At 36.1% G+C, this 24,532-nt stretch overlaps 1 protein-coding gene across 1 annotated transcript in view; it reads right to left on the bottom strand.

Annotated features, from left to right (window-relative positions):
• TTK (TTK protein kinase) overlaps positions 1-24,532 on the bottom strand; it is a 44,984-nt gene that overhangs the window by 3,640 nt on the left and 16,812 nt on the right. The window contains exons 4-20 of the mRNA XM_051778070.1: positions 24,098-24,242; positions 23,638-23,863; positions 18,843-18,949; positions 15,060-15,203; positions 13,529-13,637; positions 13,329-13,404; positions 13,147-13,247; positions 12,511-12,610; positions 11,701-11,824; positions 8,857-9,020; positions 8,629-8,765; positions 6,993-7,119; positions 5,779-5,871; positions 3,864-4,021; positions 3,622-3,773; positions 2,290-2,414; positions 1,893-1,973 (exon numbers count right to left, since the gene is read on the bottom strand). Coding sequence (XP_051634030.1) covers positions 1,893-1,973; positions 2,290-2,414; positions 3,622-3,773; positions 3,864-4,021; positions 5,779-5,871; positions 6,993-7,119; positions 8,629-8,765; positions 8,857-9,020; positions 11,701-11,824; positions 12,511-12,610; positions 13,147-13,247; positions 13,329-13,404; positions 13,529-13,637; positions 15,060-15,203; positions 18,843-18,949; positions 23,638-23,863; positions 24,098-24,242 — 2,169 coding nt within the window. The remainder of the gene's footprint in view (positions 1-1,892; positions 1,974-2,289; positions 2,415-3,621; positions 3,774-3,863; positions 4,022-5,778; positions 5,872-6,992; positions 7,120-8,628; positions 8,766-8,856; positions 9,021-11,700; positions 11,825-12,510; positions 12,611-13,146; positions 13,248-13,328; positions 13,405-13,528; positions 13,638-15,059; positions 15,204-18,842; positions 18,950-23,637; positions 23,864-24,097; positions 24,243-24,532) is intronic.

Genomic DNA, 24,532 nt, shown 5'->3' with positions numbered 1-24,532 from the left:
AGAAACTGCTCCTTTCAGTCAATTTATCATGTAATTGTACAGTCATTTCATTTAACAGCATATCCACTTTCCATTGGATAACACATCTTAGTAACTATCACACAAAATCGCCAAGGCAGCATGCCATTATCTACTAAGACAGTGATGTGGCATCATTCACTGATATTCCATAAGAAAGCTATTCTTATTATTTTTGAAAATCAACTTACTTGAAGAACTAACTTAAAATAAAATTAAAGTTAGTCCTTAACAAGCTGAGCAGCAGAATTCTAATTTTAGATTTATAAATAAACACAAGTAAAAGCATACTAAATTAATTCAATCACGAAAACAGTGAGACACCACAGCTATGTCCCTAAAGTTGAAAGCCACAGTTCAGTTCCTTGGGGTTTCAAGGATTCAGATCCATATTTCAACCACCACACCCCAGATGTTCTTTGCAGGACGACTCTCCACTACTCCTGTTGAAGCTGAAGTACTTTAAGAAAAGCACACAGAGTGGGGGAGAGGAAGGACATGGGGAAACCACAGAGAACCTGACTCCCAGTACAGTGGTTACATTTTTGCTTAGATGAGCTGAGCTCCAGAACAGGCCTGCACTTTGCATGCAATTTTTAAAAGGGTAAAGAAGGTAAAAAGTATCATTCTTAAACAAAATCCACTTATAAGATATTCTATCCTGTGTTTAGAAAGACAAGATTGCATTTCACTATGTAATACAACTTCCATTCAACTGTTAAAAAAAAGTTAGTCTTTGTGTACATGCACGTACATATGGATTTCTTTTTTTCAAATACTTTTTCACTTAACTGTGTACCCCTTAACTGAAGTTTGACTGCCAGCGTAAAAATGCTTCCCTTTAGTACTTTCCTCATCATTCACATTCCATTGCCCTGGTCATGTTACAAAAATTTCTACAATTCACAGTATTCTGTAGCATAGAAAAATTCATAGGATACACAGAACTTGTACATGTGGCCCTAAAATACTAGACTTCATTGTATCATCTTTTGAAAGACTTTATTAGGTATTATTCACTACTTGGAAGACCTGCCCCTCGCTCAAAAGAACTAAAAAATATGACGATGACACAAGCATCATCATAACTTGTTTTAAGCAAACATACTAACAATGGTCTGTATCAGAAAGTAAATTTTCTTGCTTTCAGAAAGAATTTTCTAAGCCAAGGTTATTGATGCAGAATGCTGAAATGTAGCTGTGTAGCAGTGAACAGTACCATAAGAGCTTCACAATTCTTGGCAGAACAAAGCTAAAACAAAAGGACATAAGCAGCACAACAGGGAACCAAGAAGTAATTGAGGACTGATTCTCTCATGTGACTCCATGGAAGATCCTCCCAGAAACACACCCTGAAAACTCTAGCCTGGAGTGATTTCAGAGGTGCACAGCATGGTGGGCTCTTAAGATGCTCAAAAAACATTTGTAACATAAGTCATCAGTACAACCTCTGGTACGTGAAAGGCTCAAGTATTTCACTGTATATTACTGTTTGATGCTATTCACACTGATAACATAGTGGAACTCTTATATTTCTCCATAAAAATTGATTTTAAAATATTTGTGTTTATTATCAGTTTAGATATTATCATTTTATTATTAGCTCCTCTAATGCCCAAGACTGTGCATCTGTTTTACTTTCAATTTTACTTATTCATTGAGTACTTATATTTTTCTAAACTCTATCTGCAAAATGTAAAGTAGTTAGGGAGATTAACTTTAGCCTTCAATCTCTGCCCACCATCATCACAGCACAAAGAATTTTCTTGTGTTCAAGTTTCAGTGGAAGATTTGAGAAAACTAAGTGTTAAGATACATTACTGAATTACTTTCTTCTTGACATGGAGGGAATAGGATAAAAAAGACCATGTTACCTTAGAACGAGACTTCCCATTTTCTCCATAGGAAGACATATCTTTTATTGCTTCAGGTGGCATGTAATTCATTGTCCCAACCTAGTCATAAAAAGGTAAAACCATTCCTTTAAGTGAAGCATGCATTAAACTGAACTCACTTAATAAAAACTTAATTTTTGTCCCAAAACACTGAAGAGCATATTAAAAATTTGTTTCTATTACAGCTGAAGGCCATTGTTATTCTGTTCAATAAAAACATGTAAAAATCCATATACATGAATATTTATATACACATATAAAACCATTCAGCATAAAATTTCAATATTAATTGAAGTTATTACAATAATCAAAATTATCAGCAGGTACTATAGCACTTTACAGAAAAGTGCATGTGGATTTTCCAAAAGTATTTCACCTGAGAATCTTTAATGATGCTTGTCACATCTGGCTGCATTTGGTTGGCAATGCCAAAGTCAATTAGTTTTAACATTCCATCAACTATCAGAAAGTTTGCTGGTTTCAGATCACTGTGAATAATGCCTGTAAAAAAAATTTAAAGTAAATCCAGGTTTAGTCAATCCAAGATATATAATGGCGTTTTCTATTCTGAATTCCCATAACTCTTGCACAGAGAGAAGGTGCAGATCAGCTTTAACCAGCCAAAACCAAATTATTCTCTGCAGATTCCTTAAAATGCTTCCATTTCTTTTTAAACAGTTACAACTTCTGTGAGTTTACACTTTTAATTATTACTTATTCAAATCTGCAGGAACTCCAAAACTGCTCCAAGAGATTTGAGTTGCAGTTCCCTTCAGTTCAGGACAGGCCCTCCAGCTCTGTGTGCACGCTGCTGCACCAAAATTCTGCTCTGGAGCAATTCAGTGGCCTGTAGCTTTCTCTCAAATAATTAGCTAAGCAGGTACTCTAAATAAAAGAATATTATTGCTTAGTCTAACCATTCACTGAGGAGTACACGTGACTGACTTCTCAAATGACTGACTTATATAACTTAAGAATTTTGGTTATTATCTACATAATTAACCAATCCATCTTGATATTTTACAAAACGGTTTGTTTCAAAGACATCACATGTATGTATGTAGCCTGAATTTTAGTAGGTTTTGCTGTTTGCCACATCACTGAATGTTCTAGTGCTGAAAAGAAGCGATGATCTCTGCTATATGCACTAGTCTTCACTCTTTTCTTAAATAGGAAAAGGATCCAAATCTGCCCTCTCCTTTATGTTATTCAGCCAAACAGAATACGGATGTATACACTTCAATGACATAGGTAAAGATGAAAGGAAGGACTGAAAAACTAAGAAGAAGCTGACACATTGTCAAAGTAAAGATGACAATGCTGCGTATTAGCTGCCATTAATGTCAAAGCTTCTTTTGGATAGAATGAGTGGCTAGAATTTGAATCTAATGGAGAACAAGTAGAATTTGGAGTATACACTGTAGTACAATACAGAAAATATTTTCTGGTTGTTGTAAGGAAACAAAAAGCATTACACAAATGGTGTTATTTGTAGATCCCCCTTGAGTTAGCGAAGTCTGCCTGGCATCAAGATTTACCTTTGTCTTTTGTTTCACTGATTTTTTTTTTCCACAATACAGTAAATACCCATCTTTGAACATCACTAACTTTATACCAATATTAAGAACAATACCACCTCCAAAATTAGAACACATTCATATTTTCGGCCACATAAGCTATACAGATACCGAGAATTATTTAAGAATACCATATTCATGGATTGTGTGAACAGCTTCCAGCATATTTTTCCAATAGCTCTTTCGTTCCAATGGATCAATGTTTTTTTTCTTCTTAAGCCAGCTATTGAGATCGATATTTCCACACTCCATTACCATGTAGATATGTTGATCAGTAATTTCACTAAAAAAAAATATATATACTTATGTTAAAAGTTAAGGAAATATCTTTTTATAGAAAGACACTGGCTAAACAAAACTAGTGTTTACTCACTAGCCATAAAGGCGAATGATCTTATCACTATGTTGCTGCAGTTTACTCAAATGAGCAATTTCATTCTTATAGCTCTGAACAGTCTGTTGATCAGCTTCCTCTAAATTCACATATTTGACAGCATACAGCTGCTTCTTGTCATTCAGTACTTGAAACACCTGCAAAACAGCATCAGTTAATAACTTCATACATTCCTAGTTCTGATTTACTATGGTCCTTGATCTCAGCACAGTCAGAATATCAAAAGAAAAAGTGTACCTTTTCAAAAGGAAGAAGCAATGCAAAGCAGTTCACACAAGTCAGCAGGAAGAAGGAAAAAAAAATCAATAAAGAAGGCACCACTTACAAAAGAAACAATCCTCTACCAGAAACCATCTTGGTGCCACATTGTATTTCACTAGATGTAGTACATCACAAGTCTGAAGTGTTCCTAACATGAAGATTACAAAATTACACTTCCCAGAGATACAGGTTTGATCTGCCAGTGCACATTCATTTTGTCATACCAAGATCATTTAGAGGTTAGACCACATGGTACATAAGAGGCTGCAGGCACCAAATCTGTTCAGTCTTAGAATGAGAAGGGTACAAGGAATCTTACTGTTGTCTTCAGGTATTTAAAGGGAAGGTATGAAAAAGACTCCTCAGGAATCACTGAAGTACGAGATGCAACAGACACAGCTAACAAGAAAAATTACAGTTAAATATCTGGACATTTTTTCACCGCCATGTAGTCCAACAGGAAAACAGCTTGTCCAGAAAAGTTGTGAAATTTTCATCCTAAGCAATACTCAAGACTTAAATGCAAAAAACCATGAGGTCCAACAAAGGTTGTGAGATGAGCAGCCTGCTCTATTTTGGCCTTGCTTTAAGCAGACTATTAGACAAAGTGACACGCAGAGGCCCCTGCCAGGCTACCCCATTCTACAACTGTACACTGCCAACACAGAAAGCTCTTCTTTCTAGAGGTCTCTGCTGACTGGAAGCTGGCTAATAGTATTCCAGTTTACAAGAAGGGCATGAGGGAAGACCCAGGAAACTACAGACCTGCTAGCCTAACTTCAGTTTCCAGAAAAGTTACAGAGAATTTCATCCTGGGTACTTCTTAAAGGCATTTAAAGGACAATGCAATGATCAGGCACAGTTAACATGGGTTCACAAAGGGAAAGATCTCTAACTAATTTGATGCCTTTGGAACAGATCTTCCCAGAAGCTCTGCAAAGGCACATGGAGGACAGGGAGGTGATTTGAAAGAGGTAGTACAGCTTTACCAAGGGCAAGTCCTGCCTGACCAACTCAGTGGTCTTCTGTAACAGAAGGACTACATCAGTGGACTCGGGAAGAGCTACAGATGTCATCTATCTGGACTTCTGTAAAGCCTTGGACACAGTCCTCCACAGCAAAACTGCTTATGTTGTTAAGAAAATAAAGAATTGTAACAAAACCAAGAGATTTTGGCAAAATTATTTCCCAAGCTCCCATGAGCCCAGATTTCCTTATAAAAAGCTGCTCACTCACCACTTCAGACATAGCTACAACTCTGCTTCTCACACAAGTTACACAAATAGTGAGAGATGATCTTTTCACTTCAGGAACTCTCAATCAACCTTACAAGTCACTCATTTCTCAACCATGTTAATACATTGCCCTTAATTACAGCCCCTCACATTAGGACATACATAATCTTACAGCACATCTTACAACAGAAGAGCTGATTTTATTAGGAATTTTAATGCTCACTCTACCATAGAAATTATCTTCAAAAGCAAAAAGTCTAAATAAAACAGCAAATTTCTAGACTCTCTGGGTCAAACACTTTGTACATGTTAGTACCATGCACTCATTATGTGAGTTTACAATACAACTACTACTGTGTCAACAAGTGATTGCCTAAAAGGATAAAGGAGCATCTTACCTTACTTGAGCCTCCACTACCTATTTGCTTTAACACTGTATAAACTTTTCCTTTGATGGCAAGACATTCGTGTGAAGGTAAAGAAGCTGGAACCTGTGTACATACAGAAAAGGTTAGAAATAACTACTGGTGTACATGCAACAGAACTTAGTAGAGGTTCTATTGTTTATTAAGTTAAAATGCTTTAAGTTGTCTTGGTCTTTCTGAACAGGATAAAACTGCTTGCAAGCAGTAAAGCTAAACTTTAAATGAAAGCTAAAAGATCCCTAAAACAAAAGTATTTATATAATGATCATCACTTGGAACATAACACCACTGAACTCTTGCAAAAGATACCAATGCTCTTCACAACAGAAATCAAGGAAAGGATGTTCTTTAACAAGGCTTCCCAGACCATTAGAAACACCTCCCTCTTCACATATATTGTCAGAAACTAGATTATCTAAGAGACTTTCAGTTCCTGCATGCAATTGAGAGCTGTACTCAAACCATCTACTATTTTATTTTAAAGTAACTACTAGCCAGGAGATTTCAGTGTTGTGAAGCTGAAACAGCCTGTCTTGCCCATATCTGCTATACCAAGCCATAGAAAGGTCTCAAGTTTTGTTTATTAATTTATTAATACTTATCCTCCAGTAGAAAGCTTAAACCTATCCCCTAGTTTTATCTACAGCTGGGAAGATTCCTACCTGAATGTGCAGCACATGTAAGGTAACCCATTTTTACATGATCTCAGGCCACAACAAATGCATCCAAATTCGTGAAATCTAACAAAATGGAGGAGACATGCACGTCTTTGGGTTTTTTACCTCCCTCAGACTCATGGTTTTCAACACACATTGCTTCTCTTTATTGGTACTGCACTGTAGTGGGTAGTAGCACTACAAAAGCACAGCGGAACAAAAATAGAGACTCTAGTTCTTGTCTCTGTCATTAAGTAGGATCTGAAAAGGCTTAGGTTGCAGACATAAAGGCTTCAGGATTTTGACACAACTGAACTGATTTTTCAAGAGCTGACTTATTTCATCTAGATTCAGACATACACATGAAGAAAGTTATTTTGAGAATAAGTAATACAGATTACTTCCCATTACACATCCAGAAAGATGAGTAGTAATTTTAGATTAAAAAAATATATATATACATTTTACTTAAAGTAGTCCCCAATGAAAATATGTATTTAAAAAAGACAGAAGACAGTCTAAAATTGTTACCTGCAAGCCAGTTTGATTTTGAAACGGAGTTGATGGAGTATGTGGTAGATAATAAGGAAACTGGCTGTAGGGAGTAGAAATTTGACTTCCTGGTAGAAAATTGTTCTTTACAACTGGTGTGCTGAAACTAAAGAAAATTATGAACAATATCTGCACTTAGTTTTATTTTTTAAAGATTATTTTAACAACAAAGTTGAAATCTTCAGTGCTTCTTGCAAGTTAAACCCTATTGACTAGCAAGAGCACAAGCCTCCACTACATACAATAATTAGCATTAAGACCACATCACCTTCAAATCAAGAAGTTCTTTAGAAGTAAACTGAAACTATAACACACTTAGAAAATACTTTTTAAAACACTAACTAAATCCCCATCTTCAGACACTAGCTGGCACTTCCCAGCAACTGAAACATGAAAGCACTCTAAGACTAGAAGAGCTGACCACAAGACAGTTTGAGCCACACATAGTTCTCTCCAGCATATTGTTTTTTATTTAAAACCTTTTTAGATTACCTTTTTTTTAGGTAAGCATATTGAGACAGACAACTTCAAAAATCCTCACATGATTTCCTTAAGAACTTTAGCTCATACTGCATGTGAGCAGAAAGATTATGTATTTAAGAAAATGAAAGATCAAAAGAAATCCTATGGGTTTTTCATTTGTTCCCTCAATGTGTCTGACATCTATTTACTTATATTACCAAATATACTTTATTTTTCCCCACAGTATTTACTGAAAGTGATGCCAAGAACAGAACTGGAAAAGAATATATATGCCTAGAATTTTTTTGTAGAGTAAAATCCCAAAAGTTAAAATAAAAAAAAAGGACAAAACCAGTCAAAAGGATGGTTCTCATTGAACACAGAAGCACTCAGCCATTCTGCATATTTACCATGTGTATACATACTGCATGTAATGAGAATTTTTAAAATTTCTGTATTATTAAAGTTTGAAAGAAGCAAAACCAAACTATTCAAGGGCTACTTTTATCAAGTTCCTTCATGAGATGATGTACTTCATTCCCTACATATATTCTAAATTCTACAGCTACAGAGACAGGTCCTACCAACAAGAACAGTGCTTACTCAGCATACAACTTTGACCTAAATGATTCATCCCAGAGACTTATGAAAATAGTAAGTAATCATATAATTATAAAGATTTGCCAACATAGGCATAGGGGTTTATGCACAATTTAAGATCACATAGATAAGTTAGGAAATACTAGCATTTGTTTAAGTGCTTAATTCTGCAAGCCTCTAGATTCCTTACAGTATTTTTAAAAACCCTCAGACACTTGCATCATGGGAACTAGACTGATACAGAGCTATCAAGCTAGAAGGCTTGTCAGTCAAAAAAAAAGTCATCTAAAAGAAAGCATTACATAGTAGGGGTCAGAGAAAGGTAAATGCTCTACTCACAGATGTGATGGTGTACATACAAATACTGAGAAGCTGACAGAGAAGGCAAAGGTCCCTAAATACGACCTGAATCTCAAAGTCAGGCACTTCACAGAAGCACATGGAATGTTTGCTATCTGAACAGAAAAACTTAAGAAACCCCATTAAAACCTGCTTAAGTCTTTCGAGAGACCACCTACCCTTCATGAGCATGGAGCTCAGAGACATGGCTTACCAGGCCATATAGTCATGAGACGTGGTGCTTGGTGTTCCCCGAACATGTGATGGATCACTTCTCTTAGAAACAGGATCTGGTGGTGATAATCCTTTTGAAATGGGATGACCAGACTGTTCAAGGTTCATTGGTTTTCTCTACAAAGGACAAAGCAAGCTTTTAATTTCTTTAATTTCTTCAACACGTGAAGGTTGGTGCTACATGCACGACATATTCCTGTTACTTTACCTCTCTATAGCAGCTTTTCTGTGACGCTTCTTGAACTGGCCATTTTTTTCTGGTGCTAACACAGTTTAGTTTAATCTGATCTAACTGCTTTCTAGATTCTTGCTGTTGACTTTCCAGTCTCTTGGACTCTAGTATTTTCTGCTCCTGACACTGAACTTTATTTTCTGGAAAGAAAAACCACAATAGATTATTAAAAAGACTAGATATTTCATACTTGAAACAGATTCTAACAGATTTATCCCACAGTTTCTAGAACAATTTTACCCCATTTTCTAGATCAAAATAAACAGATGATTTACTGGAATCAGACACTAAAAAATATTATTATAATCTTCAGGATTCATATTCAGTTCAGTGTACAAACCTGGCAACTTTCTTCAAAACCTTAAGATACTACTGTGACAGTACCAGATACCACTGTTTCCTTCACCAACACACAGAATATGATTATGTTAACAATTTGTACCACAACATCCTGGAGCACTGAGCAGGTTTATAAAGCACTGAAGATAAGCTTATTGCAACATTTCCAGATAGAAGTCTGTTACTTGTGACAATAGGCAGCCTATAACACAGTGCAATGACTGAAGCCAGAAGCCTAAAGGGACGTGGCATGCTCCACCTCATGATTCTTTTTGCAGAGGTAACAGGACATTGCATTGGTGGGAGATTACAGGGCAAGCTGCAAACAGCACAGCCTAAGCGTGTCCCTTCACAGGCTTGTTCAGTTTTATTTTCAAATGACTAGAAAACAGCACCCCATGATGAGCAGTTGAGTGCACTTCAGCTGGAAGCTTGAATGAAGCACAAACAGAGAAAGTATGACCTGAACCCGAAAACTGTTCCCAATCCAAGTCAGTTAGAAATATTTCAATAGGAGGTTGAGGGGACACTGAACTTGAAGATCACTATTTTTCAAATGAAATATTTTTTTTTTCCTACAATACATACGTACATATACATAATCCTAAATCCAACTCTTACAACATTAGACATTTTCACCTAATTTCTTCAGCAGGATCAGAAAGCCACTTTAGGGAACTAGATTTCTGATGAAACGCTGAAGTAGCAAGTAACTGTAAAAGATCAGTACAAGCATTCCATATTGCATGGTGCTGGTGGAAAATCATTAGCAGCAACCTTCTGAACTTTTCTAGCCCTGAAATACTTGCTATAAATCTGAGTTGGTCATAAAATTTCCCAGAAAGATCACAATGTAAGGTGGTCTCTTTGCCAACCGTATTTGTATGTCATAAGGTGACTTCACACAATAATCCAAATCTATGCATTAGATAACCCAACATCTACTGAAGTATTCATTTCCACAATAAACCAAACTGCCTCTTTTTAAAAGAACTTTAAAATAATTCCCCAAAAGTATGTTAATAATGCAGTAAATATCTCAGTCATTCAAATGATAGTAGAACTTAGATTTCTTTAAAGGATTAAAATTCTAAAAATGATAGTACAGTTAAGGTTGAATCAACCTGTTTAAAGCAAAAGCATTTACAGTAATTAAAAATGTTAATAGTACATTTGATTGACACTGAAATTTAATAAGCCTCTAAAGAGTACACATTTTTTTAGTACAAGTGTCATTCTTTCAAACAAATGGACTCCTGCAATATAATTTAACAAACTGGATTGCACTGAGTATAAGGAAAAAAAAAGGTGAAAATAATTCAGGATTTTTTGCAGGATATAGGAAAAAAAAGGGCAATTTGCCTTTTGACAAAGTGCTTTAATACTTTTGAGAATCCTCATAAGAAAGTAACTATGACATTAAATTACTTAATGTACACTTAGCCCAAAGATTAAGATGTATGCCTATGTTGTGATAAAACTCAGGTGAGGAAAACACAGTATTACACAAGTTAATGCTCAAAGTGACATAAATTTAAAATTTATAAGTAAATGTGCATGGGGCAGTGAAGCTGACCAAAGACAACAGACACTTAACAGATGAAACCAAGAAAAACACAAGAAAGGGCTGACTAAAGTAGAAATAAGTAACTCAAATACATGAACAATCCTAAAATAAGAAAATAGTCTCCAATACATAAACAGCAGCAGAAAAAGCTACCTAGAGTTTCACAGACAGAAAGAAGAGTGCTGAAAACAACAGATAGTGCAGATATTCTGCATTCATAGAGAATTGTAGGAGTTTTGCACCTTCTTAAGTGAAAGACAATGTCTCACCTTTTTAAGCTTACTTTAGCCAAAACCATCTCAAGATTAAGCTTCAACAAACCAAGTTAGATCTATAGCATCTATAGGGTAAACTAGGAGCATACACAAGAAAAGTCATAGGAAAAGCAAACCTGTCTCCAAAAAAACCCACCAAAATTAAAAACTAAACAGACCTTTCAAGGATTTTATAGTCCTTCATTTGAATTTTTCTAACTTTTTTCTTTGTAATATAAATTAGCACTGTAATTTGACACTCCTGACACCACTCTCAGGTTGGCAAATCTTAAGCTTGCACTGTTGCTATTTTGATGCCTATTTCTTATATGTATTGCAAGAGGTAAGGAAATAGTGAATTAGCACTATACATTGGCATTTTACATGAAGCCCAGCACTCCAGTTTTAGACAGTGTCACAGCTGGGATTTTTGTGGGCTTTGGGGTTATATTTTTCCCAAAACTATCACAGATACCATGCAAAAGCCAAATTTTAATTAAATAATCTAATTCCAATCAGATCAACTTCTGCTTTTTGAAAAACATTTTATTTAGCAATTTATTTATTAATTTTATTTAGAATTTTTTTAAAAAATACAGGACAGCATATTCTCAATGCTTCTTCTATTTCAAACTACTCACACATCTCATTAATAGTTACCTTCTCTTTTCCTCACAAGACTGGTATCCACTTCGGGTTTGAGAGTTACAGTTGAATTGTTAGCAGTTTCTAAGCTGTCCTCATTCAACAGCTGCAACTGTAAGGAAGCTTTTTCTTGTAAGGACTGAAGAACATAAAAAGCATCTTAAAAGCATCAAAGAACTCAAGAGTAGTATCCAAAAGACGTTTTCTTATGGTAATTAAATGAGAGATGCGTCACAAAGCATCTTTAAATATGCTTCAGAAAACACTGATGCTACTTTGAAATACATCAACCCTCTGAATTTCCATAATCCAGTTTCTGTAATGAAGGCCCAAATGCTTTCTATTCTGGAATTTTCTTCTGGGAAATGAGGATATGGGACATGAAAATGCAAGGTTATAGCTGAAAACTAACCTCTATCAAAAGCCATAATTTACAGCTCCACAAAGCACTTAAAAACTCAGTTAAATGGAATTCATTACATGGAGTACTTCTCATGCTAAAACTTGTGACAACATCTGAAAGAGCTCCCATAGTCAAGTTAAAATCTGCTTATCCCCTCTTCACAAATCATATAATGATTTCTAACACTATCCCATCAGAGGTACTGTTTAGAGAAAGCTCTTTCTTAATGCCTGATTAGGCATAATAGTTTTCAAATTTAAAAGCCAAAATGAAGGTTTCTATCTACTACTCATTACTCAACAAAGGAAGTTATACCTTCTTTCTTTCTTGAATTGAAAAAGGTGTTGTTGTATCTTTCTTTCTAATACCACAGGACAGCCAGAATGAGTTCCTTATACATATTTTAAAGATATTTAAGTTACCTGTAAGTCTCCCAGGTCATATGAATCACACCCATCAGATTTTGGTTCCGATGGTGGAAGAGGCGCAACAAAGGCGGTACATTTGGAGCTGGACGTCTGCCTATTGAAGTAACATTGTTAATTACAACACACGCCAGCATACAGTGGCCTTTTTGTGAACTAGATGAAAAAGGCAGTTGTGTGAAGACATTTGGCTACAAGCTTCAAATATACAGAAAAGCAGGTCTACTCTAATACAGAAGTGAGAAACAATACAAAGAAGTCTGTTAAAAATGAGGATTTAAAAATATTTTGAAAGTTACAAGACTATCTTTTATCTAATTTTAAAAACTGGAATATGCAAAGATGAAGATATTTTGAACAAAATTTATTTTTGCCTGAATCTCCATTTCTTTTGACCCTGCTGATTAGTTGGAACAAGTAATTTATCTTTGTATGCTTTCATACAAGGAATCTGAGTAGTAAGATCAGAAGTAGGTTATACTGCCATATCTCTTGCAACTATAATGACTATTTGACTAGTATCTTCAGGTCAATTTTAACCTTCTTAGCATTTGACATTTCCATTAACCAATAAACCAATCTTGATAAGGAGTATTAAAATCTGTTGTGCTGTAGTAAACCAAACAACCATACCTCTTCATAACACTAGCTGTAAGTGGGATGACATCTGAATTCTCCACATCATCACCATCATCACACAGCAGTTGAACAGGAACCCTCCCAAATGGGCAAGTCTAAGAGCAAATGGAATGCTATCAGGTGCGTAAAGCAGAATGAAGAGTTGAAGATTTTTAAGAAAACATTACATGTTCTACCTGGTTAGATTTGTTTAGTGGTCTCAATGGATTGTGATAATTAACTAGAGCACCAAGTTCCTGGGACTTTTCTTCCCTGAAGAAAAAAAAAAAAATCACACAAAATAAACACAAAACCAAACAAACAACACTGTAGTGTGCATGTTTGGTTTTGGTTTAAATTACGTTTTAAGAAATTAAATAAGAAATCAAGACATTACCCAGAAAAAAGTTTGTTAAGAGTAGAAGAATTTTCACCAGAATCATTCCTTTTTATGCTTCTGTGATTTCCAACTATATTCTGAAGCCCAGACTCCTGTGTGCTTGATACTGTAAGGAAAATAGTTAGAATCGTTCAGATTAAGACACTTGAGAATAATCCCTAATTCATATCAGGTAAATTCAACTGAATTGTTCTAAGCAATTATTTGGGTTAAATTAAATCAGTTGATTTCATTGATAGCAAATTTGAGAGTGGTTTTATGAGCTGTGTGAGGTCAGGGAATATCAAGCATTCAGCTCATTCACCAGCCCCATGTTAATCCAGTAGAAAATCTTGCTTGGTTATTGAAGTTCTGGCAAAAGTTATATGAAATTGCACATTAATCTTATAATGAAGTGTCAATTCAACTCCTGCTTACATTACTAATGAGTTTTGTGAAAATAAAACATATACTGAATTTTTATCTCTAAATAACTCAGCTACGATTTAGCATTTTACAAAAATACCTAATGTTACAAGCTCATGTAGGTGAAAAACTAAATAAGCCTACACTTGCCCCAAAGTTCACTGCTTCCTAATTGGCACACAGGGTTTTGCCATGTGTTCTCTCAGAGGCATTCCCTCAGCTAAAATGGAACAGGACAGAAAATAAAATTGATTAAAAACTAGTACTATATCTGAATATTACAACTGTTCCTAAATGTTTGAGTTTCTCCCTGTGCCCAACTAGCATTTCACTCAGAGGTTGGTTCAATAGGAGACAGGCAAATCTCAAACCACACTTGTGAAAATATATCCCTAAGGAAATTACATTCTGTCCTTATACAATGCAAAAACATGGAAGTGTTTGACAACACTCTTGGAAGAGTTAGCTACACACACTTCAGTATTTAAGTCAAACCACGTGTTTTGTTCAATTCCACTCCAAACAAATTTATCTCCTGAAAACTTCAATAGATAACTATTCCCTTATTGAATTATATACCCAGCAATCAGGATCAGTTATGTTTTACGATATAGCCAAGCACTTTAGTACTGATAAACACATAGGTTTTGTCCGTATGTAAAATAAAGTTGAAATGGATTATTTTTCCCAGATTTGACTTCACTGAAATGACCACCAGCACTTCCTCAGTGTGTCAGAAGATACACCTCCAAGTAATCTATCTGTATGGTTCAGTCTGTATGCTTCAGTTCTATTTCTTCTCTACCAAGAGCAGCTCTTATTTCACACTTCCAGCTGTAAGCCTCTATTACAAACTACAAATATGTAATGACAGTCAGAGGAACACCCTCTGCAGAATTACAGAACCCACTATCCCATGGCCACTGGGAACTACTATCACTGCACTGAAGATAAAAAAGAGTACTGATGGAGTAAGATTGATAAGATAAATAAATATATCTGTTTATTAGACAATAGCAGATTCTGAGTTCTTATCTGGAAGGGAAAAACACTACAGATTTTTTTCCAATCTAATATTACAATAGGTATAAACTCAACTAATATTTTAAGAAACTGCAGTTACCTGCTAAATTCTCCTTGTCCTCATCTGAAAGTAACTGCTTTTTTTTCAAATGAAAGTTTTGCAGAGCGGTTTCCAACATTTCTAGTGGAACAGCAGAGTACTCCACAGCTTTCTGAAGGATCTGCTTACACTTCTTCTCATTTTCTAAGTAGTAAGAAACACAGAGTTAGAAATCAAGTAAGTGAAAAACAATTACACCAGGGCAATGTTGTTTTTTAATGAGCTGGTTATATTCATGCTATCTTATATATACATCATTCTATGAAGCCATTGTTCATGAGGCACTTCTCCCCTTACATATTCACTTTAAGGATACTGCCTGGAACAAGTTAAAAGTGAATCATGTAAGTCAATTTTTCACATTAAGTTGAACACCACGTCACAAAATATGCATTTTCAGTACTTTTTAGTGTTACAGGAACTGTAAGGAAGTACAAAATATTCTAAAATCCACTTTTTCTGTAGTATCGGCAAGGAAATACAACTTTTATGAACTCCCATTTAGATCTGACCACACAAAAATTTTATTACATATATAAAACATCTTTAGTGCACTTAATAGAAACCAAATTTAAAAGCAGCTATTAAATAAAACATCACTACTCCAGGCAGCACTACAGTTAAGAAAAGAGGAGTGAAAAACCAAAGATACGGTTTCATTACAATTTTAGACATTACTAAATGCCATAAGCAGATAACATTGAAGAGAGCTGGGAGGGAAAAGGGAGTGTTTTAATAAAACATATCAGAAGCCGTCAATTTACACGTATGCATACAACCATTAAAAAAAGTAAAAGTCAAATAAGGAAAGAAGAGTAGTGCAACCATAATATGTTCCCTGGTTTAAAGAGCATCAGTGCAAAATGATGCAATATTTTGTTACAGCTGTCAATGCCCCTGAAATCTCAAATGCTGTTCTTCCTCAATCTCAAAGCAGCAGAACATCAGCCACTTTGTTCTTACCGGTACCACATACATTTATACTTAATTATTTCTAATATTATATAGTAGCATATTTAAGAGCACCATGTCTCCAGCACTCAAAACCCCACCAGTAACTCAAGTTAGATGTCAATGCTGCCTGCAGTTCAGGTTGGGGGAACTGCAGTGTATGTATTAAGAACTCATGCTTTAAGTAACCTATTTTAAGAATACTAAATGGGTGATGTCAGACACCAAAACAAGGAAACACCAAAATTAGATTGGCTATGCTTCCATTTAAATCTATTTTGTGCTTATTTGTTGTAACTTGGTTTTTAACCATATAGTCAAACACTGTTTTTTCTCGCAAATCATTAGCAAGTGCATGGGCTTTAAGAATCCTTAACCAGCATTCTGTGGTTCTACCTTTGGCTATATTTAGTAACCACACATTGCTTCAACAAGACCTGCTACTCGAAAGTAATTCCTCCTATTATTATATGTCTCATTGAGTAAGAAAGAGCGTGACACCAACACCCGTGTGAAAAATTAACTGCTTCATCCCCCTTAACAGATGAGGATCCAAAGCACAAAAGTAAAGTCAGAAGTATTTCTGAGTTTCAATCAGTCCACTTTGCCACATACCAAAAGCCTGATTCATCCACCTTAGCATAACATTTTACATAGCCAAAAGCAGAGTTTTATCTACGGTTACGAGTTCTGACCAATTCACAGCAAATTTTGCTTCAAGTATACTACCCAAGTCACCCAAGTAAGGACAAGACAGATCATCATCTGACCTATTTAAATGAAATGGTAGTTAGTATTTAAGTAACAAAAAAACCCCCAAACCAAAATGGCACTCCATTTTCGGACCATCAATATTCAATTATTAAGAAATCGACATCAATTTGCCAACTCTGATTTCATAACAACTTGAGCTTTATCTGGAGCAAAACTGTGAGCCAAGGAAGTGAATGTACAACTAACTTTTCATTCTTAATGCAAAGGGAAATACTGACAGGTGTGCCAAAGCACTGCTGAAATGACTGGGATGAGGAGGCAACAAAGCACTACTCTCCTCCTTTCCCTCTGGCCTAAGCTGGACACACTCAGTGAAAAAGGAAGGGCCCTCTTAAGTAACACTGTACAAATCACATGTTCCGTTAATCCTCTTTGAAGCACCCAGCAGGGACACTACAGCTTCATACACATTTCCAAGTGACACCTAGATCAGCTCAAGGGTAACAGATACAAATCAGAGAGCACACTGGAGATACAAAGCCAATCATAACTGGTTTATTTCCTTTGGGATTAGGACTTCATTTTACGTTAACTACTTGCTGTCAAAGTAAGATAAACTATTGCATGAAAACATCCCACAGCTACAGGATGAATTTAGTCACTGGTAACCTGTAGCAATATTTCTACACTTAAATTACACAATAGGTTTTATTACACTTATTTAACAATATCTTTATTATTGCAGTATTAGTGTCTTATTATCTGTTTAAATAAACATACAGTGCTCACTAAGCAAATTATTAGCTACACTAAGCAACAATTAGCTTATTTAATACTGTTTAGAAGTTCAATACCACAAGATTATATTAGAACAAGACTGGTCAGATAACTGATTTATGTGAAACAGAGAGACTGTAATTTCAAGTCACAATATGCAAATTTTTGTCTTCTCCCCATCCTGTAGAGTCATATTCAGTAAACTTCCTCCATCAATTATTTTACATAGCATGTATTTGAGGAGGGTTTCCACAGACTGTCCTGCTCCATTACAAATAAACTTATCAGTTAAGAAAAACTGGAAGATGTGAGAGGATAAATGAGTATCTATTATTGATTTTAACAAAATGGTTCTGTGTCATGGGACACCTTTGAACATCTAAATTGTATCCTAAAATACAGTTAAAAAATAGTACTGGAGTGAAAAATTTATAGAGAAAACCACTACCAGTGGAAAATAAACAGAAGTAAATGAAGAGAAATAAAAATGTAAAATGTATTCAGAATCCAGTGTGTAGAATAGGCAGATTAATTTCATTTAATTATTTATTGTAGCTAAGTTTGGGGAGTTCTCATACTAGGCAGTATACAACAGCTTGCATGATACAAAAAAAAAAAAAACAAAAAAAAACCAAACAAACAAAGAAAAACAAATCACAAAAAAAAAAATTAAGATATATCCACCAAGCCTTTTCTTTTCAAATAAGAAAACAGTTTTAATGGGATGTGCTTGTCTTTCTGTATAGAGCAAGATGTTAAAGGAAGAAATAAACAGGGTGACAGAGATCACTGTTCAAATCACCCATGGAAGGAAAAGAAACCCAAAAATACCCTACCGGCAGGCAACACAGCCTTGCTACCAAGTACCAGGCAACCAAACTGCACATTGATAGTGTATTCTGGTTTAATAAAAAACATATCAAGAATCTACAGTTGCTGTTTGGAAGAAGACAGAATTTGTTCCATAAGCAAACAAAGTATCTAAAGGGAAATCATCACCCAAATTTGAGCATCGCTCTTCAATGCAGCAACAGCCTTATTCAAAAACCTTCCACTGCAAGATCTAAGCTAAAAAAAGAGAAAATACTGACAGTTTTCGTCTTGTTTGAAAGTTATTTCTAAAAAGGAGAAAACACTATCATGAACAGTGTGCATATTTTCATTCAAAAATGAACCCACATTCTCAATAAATTTCATTCAAAAAAAGAAAATCCAACTTTTTTTCCTTTCTGATTTAATACTTACCAGTTTCCTTCCAAATAATGTAACAGAGAAGAAGTTGATGACAACAAAACCTAGAATAACACAGAACAGCAACACCAAACAAGTTTTTTTACACACCTTGTGATAGCTCAAACTGTGCAAAAGCCACGTGCACAAAAGCAAATTTCTTGCAGTTCAGTCTGGCCAGATGAAATTGGTCCCGTGCCTCCTCTGGATCCTGAAGACTGTAAAGACAGCATATTAATAGTTATAAAAGGTGAAGAGCTTGAGAAACAAGTTCCATGTGCTGAATAATGGCTTTAGATAACTCTGGAAAAACAAACCATCTATAGCTAAAGATTTTCCTCTCCTTTAGAACAATCAGCGTACTACAAATACACAACAAACCTTAGAAAGCTAATAATTGAAATACATAAAGCTGAACCTTTCAAAAAATCCAGAAAATGTTCAAACCCAGAAGAGAAAGCTGAAGGACTCATTCCTTGTTACTGCTTATATAATGCCTCAAAATATGCTGATATTTTCCCTTGGAGCACCCACTAACCAGTACAGAACACCCACCTGTAGCCCTTCCAGAGAAACATCACCATTCTTGTAGACACAACTACTCCTATACAAGGAGGTTGCAAGGCAGAGGACAAGGAGATTGCTTTAGGAATACCAAGAATGCAAAAATGTATCATATTAATCAAGTCAGAAGAAACATTATATACACTACTAGTTATAGCCTGCAGCAATTCCTTACATAAAATCAATATTGAACTACAAACTTCTGCTAGAGGTTGAGCTGTTCTACAATGAAGAGCCTCTGCAACTGTACCCAAACAGTCAGATTCCCTTAGCAGAGATGTAGGTCATTGAAAGAAGTTATTTCTGCAGGTACATCTAAAATACCATAGGACCAGAAAACCAGGACACAATGAGAGCATTTATCCAATAACCACCTCTATTAAGGGTTCTGTGGGAACACCAACTCCTTACCAGATGTAGGTAACTCAGTTTTCCCCCTACTCCTAGACAACACAGTCTCATCAGTGAAATTCGGTAGCACAATGTGGATTAAGTCTATTTTCTGCAGACATGCCAGAAGAAGCAGTGGCAAGCATGGTATACTTCAAAATGTAGAGACTAAGCCACAAAGTCCAGATAAGATATTTCACACTGCATAGTTTGTTCATTTTCACCAAATTTTAATCCTAGTTTTACATTCAGCTATAGATTGCTAAGTAGGATAGTGCTCACACACAGTACACCAACATTTAAATATTCTAGAAGAACTACAGCCTACGTTAATACTAATCAAGATACAAAAGGCCTAAACCTACCTCACTATGAAATAACAAATTAACCTTATGTTTCAACAAACTCACTCTCCCTTTTTAATATTATTAAAAAAAAGAGCATAACACTTTTACTAGCAACATCCATAATCAAGAGATAAAGGAATTCTTTTCAAAATTCCACCTGCCTCAACAGGTAAGCAAAGGTACCACTTAAAAGTGGGAAGAGGAAAAGATTTATGATAATGATTCAAAATAAAAGTACAGAAAAATACAACATGAAAAACAAAAGAGAACGTATTTTCAGCAGAATTCTGTGGAATTAAGAATGAGATAATCTATCATAGTTTAGGCATGTTACCAGACTCCAGTAAGTTTAGTGAACTCATCTCTGATCACCCAAAGCAATAAGACAGGCATGGAACAACCCATCTACAGGCAGTCTGAGCCAAAGAAATAAGGCTGTAACATGAATTACATTCACTTTCCAAGATTATGTTAAAATTTAAGTTCCAATAGAAAGCAGTAACAGTTTGGATAGCAATACAAAGAACAAGACCCAATGCACTAGCAATAGGCATCAAGTGCCACACACTTGGTGGCACTGTGCTATAGTCAGAAGCATTATGTGAGAGCAGGCCTGGCATGATTAATGTACAATACAGATGAGACACAGATGCACTGTTTGCCTTTGACTATTTCAGAGTACATTCAAAGGTTCTTCAGACAACCTTACTATCATAATTGGTCAAAAGGTACTGGCAAAGCAGACTGCAGCTAGAGAAGATACCAGGACAATAAAGGTCCAGTGCCAAGAATGGAATAATCCAATTTCACACCTACTCATTGGGTGGAGAAAGACTTGGGGGTGATGGTTGATGAAAAACTCAGCATGAGCTGGCAACGTTCACTCACAGCCTAGAAAGCCAAATGTATCCTGGGCTACATCAAAAGCAGTGTGGCCAGCAGGTCAAAAGAGGTGATTCTCCCCATCTACTCCACTCTTGTGAGACCCCACCTTAAACAATGTGTTCAGCTTCGGGACCCCCAGCATAAGGATATGGATCTGTTGGCAAGAGTCCAGACAAGGGTCAGTGCAGCACTAAATCTGATGAGAAACTTGTTTAAACATGTCTTAAAATGGCTTTTGGTAGTCTCTTTGCAAACACGTGTTTCTTCTTCCCAACACCCCCCACAGCAACTGTTATCTCCCATGCAGGAATGTCCTGGGAAGGTGTCCTAAGGTGTTTCCCATTGGACCTTGTTAACCCCTTCCTGTGATTGGGTGTTTCTGTAAACCCCTTGAAACTTCTAATTGGTTACTTTGTGAATCCTCCTAAACCCTATAAATGTAACATCCCCAACAATAAACTCTCTCTTGCCTCCTCTCCATGCCGGTGTGCTGTCTCTGTGCCTGCCATGGAACTACGTGGGTGCTGGGGGGAGGAGAGGGCACCTCTCCCCTCCAGGCTTGGGGCCTGAGAAACCCCTGGCGCTGGAGTTCCCTTTCCCCATCCCTCAAGACGTCAGAATGGTTCTTCAGATGGAGATGGAACTAGAACTGGGCTCCCCCACGTCGTGGGTGGGGAAAGGGATCCAGAAGGCCAGAAAGACAATTAGACAGCTGGAGCACCTCTCCTCTCAAGAGAGGCTGAGAACATCGGGGCTGTTCAGCCTGGAGAAGAGAAGGTTGCATGGAGACCTCATAGCAACCTTTCAGTATCTGGAGGGGGGCTATAGAGCAGTCGAAGAGGGGCACTTCACCAGGAACTGTAGTGATAGCACAAGGAATAATGGGTACAAACTGAAAGAGGGGAAATTTAGGCTACATATTGGGAAGAAATTCTGTACTATGAGGGTGGGTAAGATACTGGAACAGGTTGCCCAAGGAGGTTGTGGATGCCCCAACCCTGGAAGTGTTCAAAGCCAGGTCGAATGACACCTTAAGCAACATGGTCTAGTGGGAGGCGTCCCTGCCCATGACAGAAGGGGTTGGAACTAAGTGATCTTTAACATCCCTTCCAACCCTTAACATTCTATGATTCTATGATCAAAGAAAATGTTGATAGCAATAGACACCAAAATCTCAAACTACTGCCACTGATGCTGACTTTCTTTTCCACCTTGTTTAGATGGAACATGTGGGGGAACAGCAAGCAGAACTCTATTGAAAAGCATATTTCTTCTCCCACCAAGGGCAGCATCATCAGAGCACCTATTAGTGTTGCTTTATTTGCAATAGCTAAAAAAATAAACCAGAAGCACTCTAGGAAGTCATGAGATGACAGGATTTTCTTTGACAGGAGCTAAAACCAAGCACAGACAAAATACATAGTGCTAGACAAACTGACACATTAACATACATATTAACTGGACATATTATCTGACAGCACCTTCAGTTTTACTTTCTGCAATACAACACACAGAATACTGAACTCTTATGTACACCTTAGAAGTATTTGCTTTTCAGCCATGTTCTAAGGATCAAGTGGAAATAGATCCAAGTGACTAGGGAAATAATCTTTCTGAACTTAAACTCTCCTATAACGAGATAAAAGATGTGACTGGATAAGAGCTTCCAATTTCTATTCTGGAAAAGAAATTCCACAAAGTATGATCCAGAAGTCTATGTTACACAGTTTCTGTTCTGAGGAAAAGTAATTAACATTTAAACAAGAATGCTATCTCTCAGTATCTTTGGAGTCTTTCTGGAAGAGATTCCTTATTCCAATTACACATAAACACCTTACTTCTTCAAGATACTAAGGTTTCACAAGAAGGCCACTATTCAGTTCTGTTTGTTTCTCAACAGGGGATTCAACAGATTACTTCCACTGTACGCTTTTAGTAAACAGTGATGCAGCAAGACCCATGTAAATGACAGTACAAAGAGTAGAAATTATACAGGAAGACAAAGCCACATGCCAAAAAGTCAAATAGAGGAAGGACATACAAGAAAAAGACTAGCCATGTTCACTGGAAGACTACCTGCTAAGCAATAATTGTTATATTGCTGCAATATTCAACTACAGTTCTTCATCAAAACATTTGCTGTAATGATATTTCAAGATATTTCAGAAGAACCCCTTATGGAAAAAAATCACATTATAACCCTGCCCTAAATTACGTCTGAACACATCTGAACAACCACACTGTTCAAGTCTGGACTGAATAAAGCAATAAATGACTACAATCAAAATTAATTTTCCAAGTATGGAAGTACAGAACAATGTTCTGAGACATTCTTCCTATCCTAACCTAGCTAATTTAATTTAACTGCGCTGAGTACTAGCAAGGGAGAAAGCATAGTAGTATAAAACTGAAAAAACATAGTCTCCTGCTTTTTCCCATGTACCTTACATATAGAACCAAGAAAAAAGAAAGTATTAACACCTCTAAATCAAACAGCTCCAAACAATCTTTGTATATGCTTATTAGCATATACAAAAAATGCAAGCACTGTGGAGACAACTGATAAGCTGACTCACCAAAGCTGCTCAGTTTCAAACAGCCAATAAGAAGACATACACACTCAAAGATAATTTGTTGCAGAAACCACTTACAAAACAAGGTATTTTTGTCATAATTCAAGCACAGAACAATGAGTTCTTATATTGAAAATTTATACTTACGCTTTCAACTCAGCAAATCTCACAAGGATGCGAGCATAGCTCTCATCTTCACTGTACTTTTCTGCAGGCAATGCAGTCACCGCTTGACTGTAACGACCAATGAGTCTATTCAGTAGGCTAACATCCATCTGAGGAACACCCTTTTTCTCTAGTCTAAGCAAAAAACACAGCCAATCTTCTGGATTATTTGCTGTCATCATTATTTGATTAACAGTTCCAGAGTTATCTGACATAAAAACAAAAAATGATTGATTAAAAAGGCAAATATGAATGGAAGAAAATACTATCCCACAAGACAATTACTGATTTTATTTTTTAAACAAGATTAGAGCAACGCAGTTAAGAAACAAAGAGGAACAAAATTTACTCTGTGGTCCTTAATACTGAATGCTAAATCTTTTCACTCAGTCTAAGTTAAGATCTGTTGCCAGAATGACAAAAGAATAACAAAACCAAATACCTGTTGTATCAGCTGAGATTTTAGTACAGTTAAGCTCATCTGTGATATTGTCTTCATTTCTGTATTTGTTTTTCAAGTTTCTAACTCTATTCATGATTGATGCAATTTGCGGCAATCCTCTTTCACTTAGGTCCGCCTCCTCCATCTGCAGACACAAGGTTAAAAAAAACAGGGAAGTTACTAAAGAACCCTATTGTAGCTCACCTTCACTGGAATTACCATGGGAAAGCCTCTCCTGTATAATTTGCAGCTTGAGACTCAAGTACATTATGTCACAAATATTCTATCTATTAAGCCTTTTGTCATGGTAGTTTTAAGAGTAAACCCCTTCACAGAAGACAACTTTGATGAACAAAAAGAATTGGTTCTTAACTGATCCACCCAAATCCTAGTCCATGTTACACAGTAGCCCTTACCAGTAAGGTACATTCAGTG

The sequence above is a fragment of the Manacus candei genome, unplaced genomic scaffold (genome assembly GCF_025592945.1).
Source record: "Manacus candei isolate 608988 ecotype Guabito, Panama unplaced genomic scaffold, ASM2559294v1 h1tg000011l, whole genome shotgun sequence".
NCBI lineage: Eukaryota > Metazoa > Chordata > Aves > Passeriformes > Pipridae > Manacus > Manacus candei.
The sequence above is the reverse complement of the archived record's forward strand: the minus strand, read 5'-3'. Positions and strand labels throughout refer to the sequence as shown.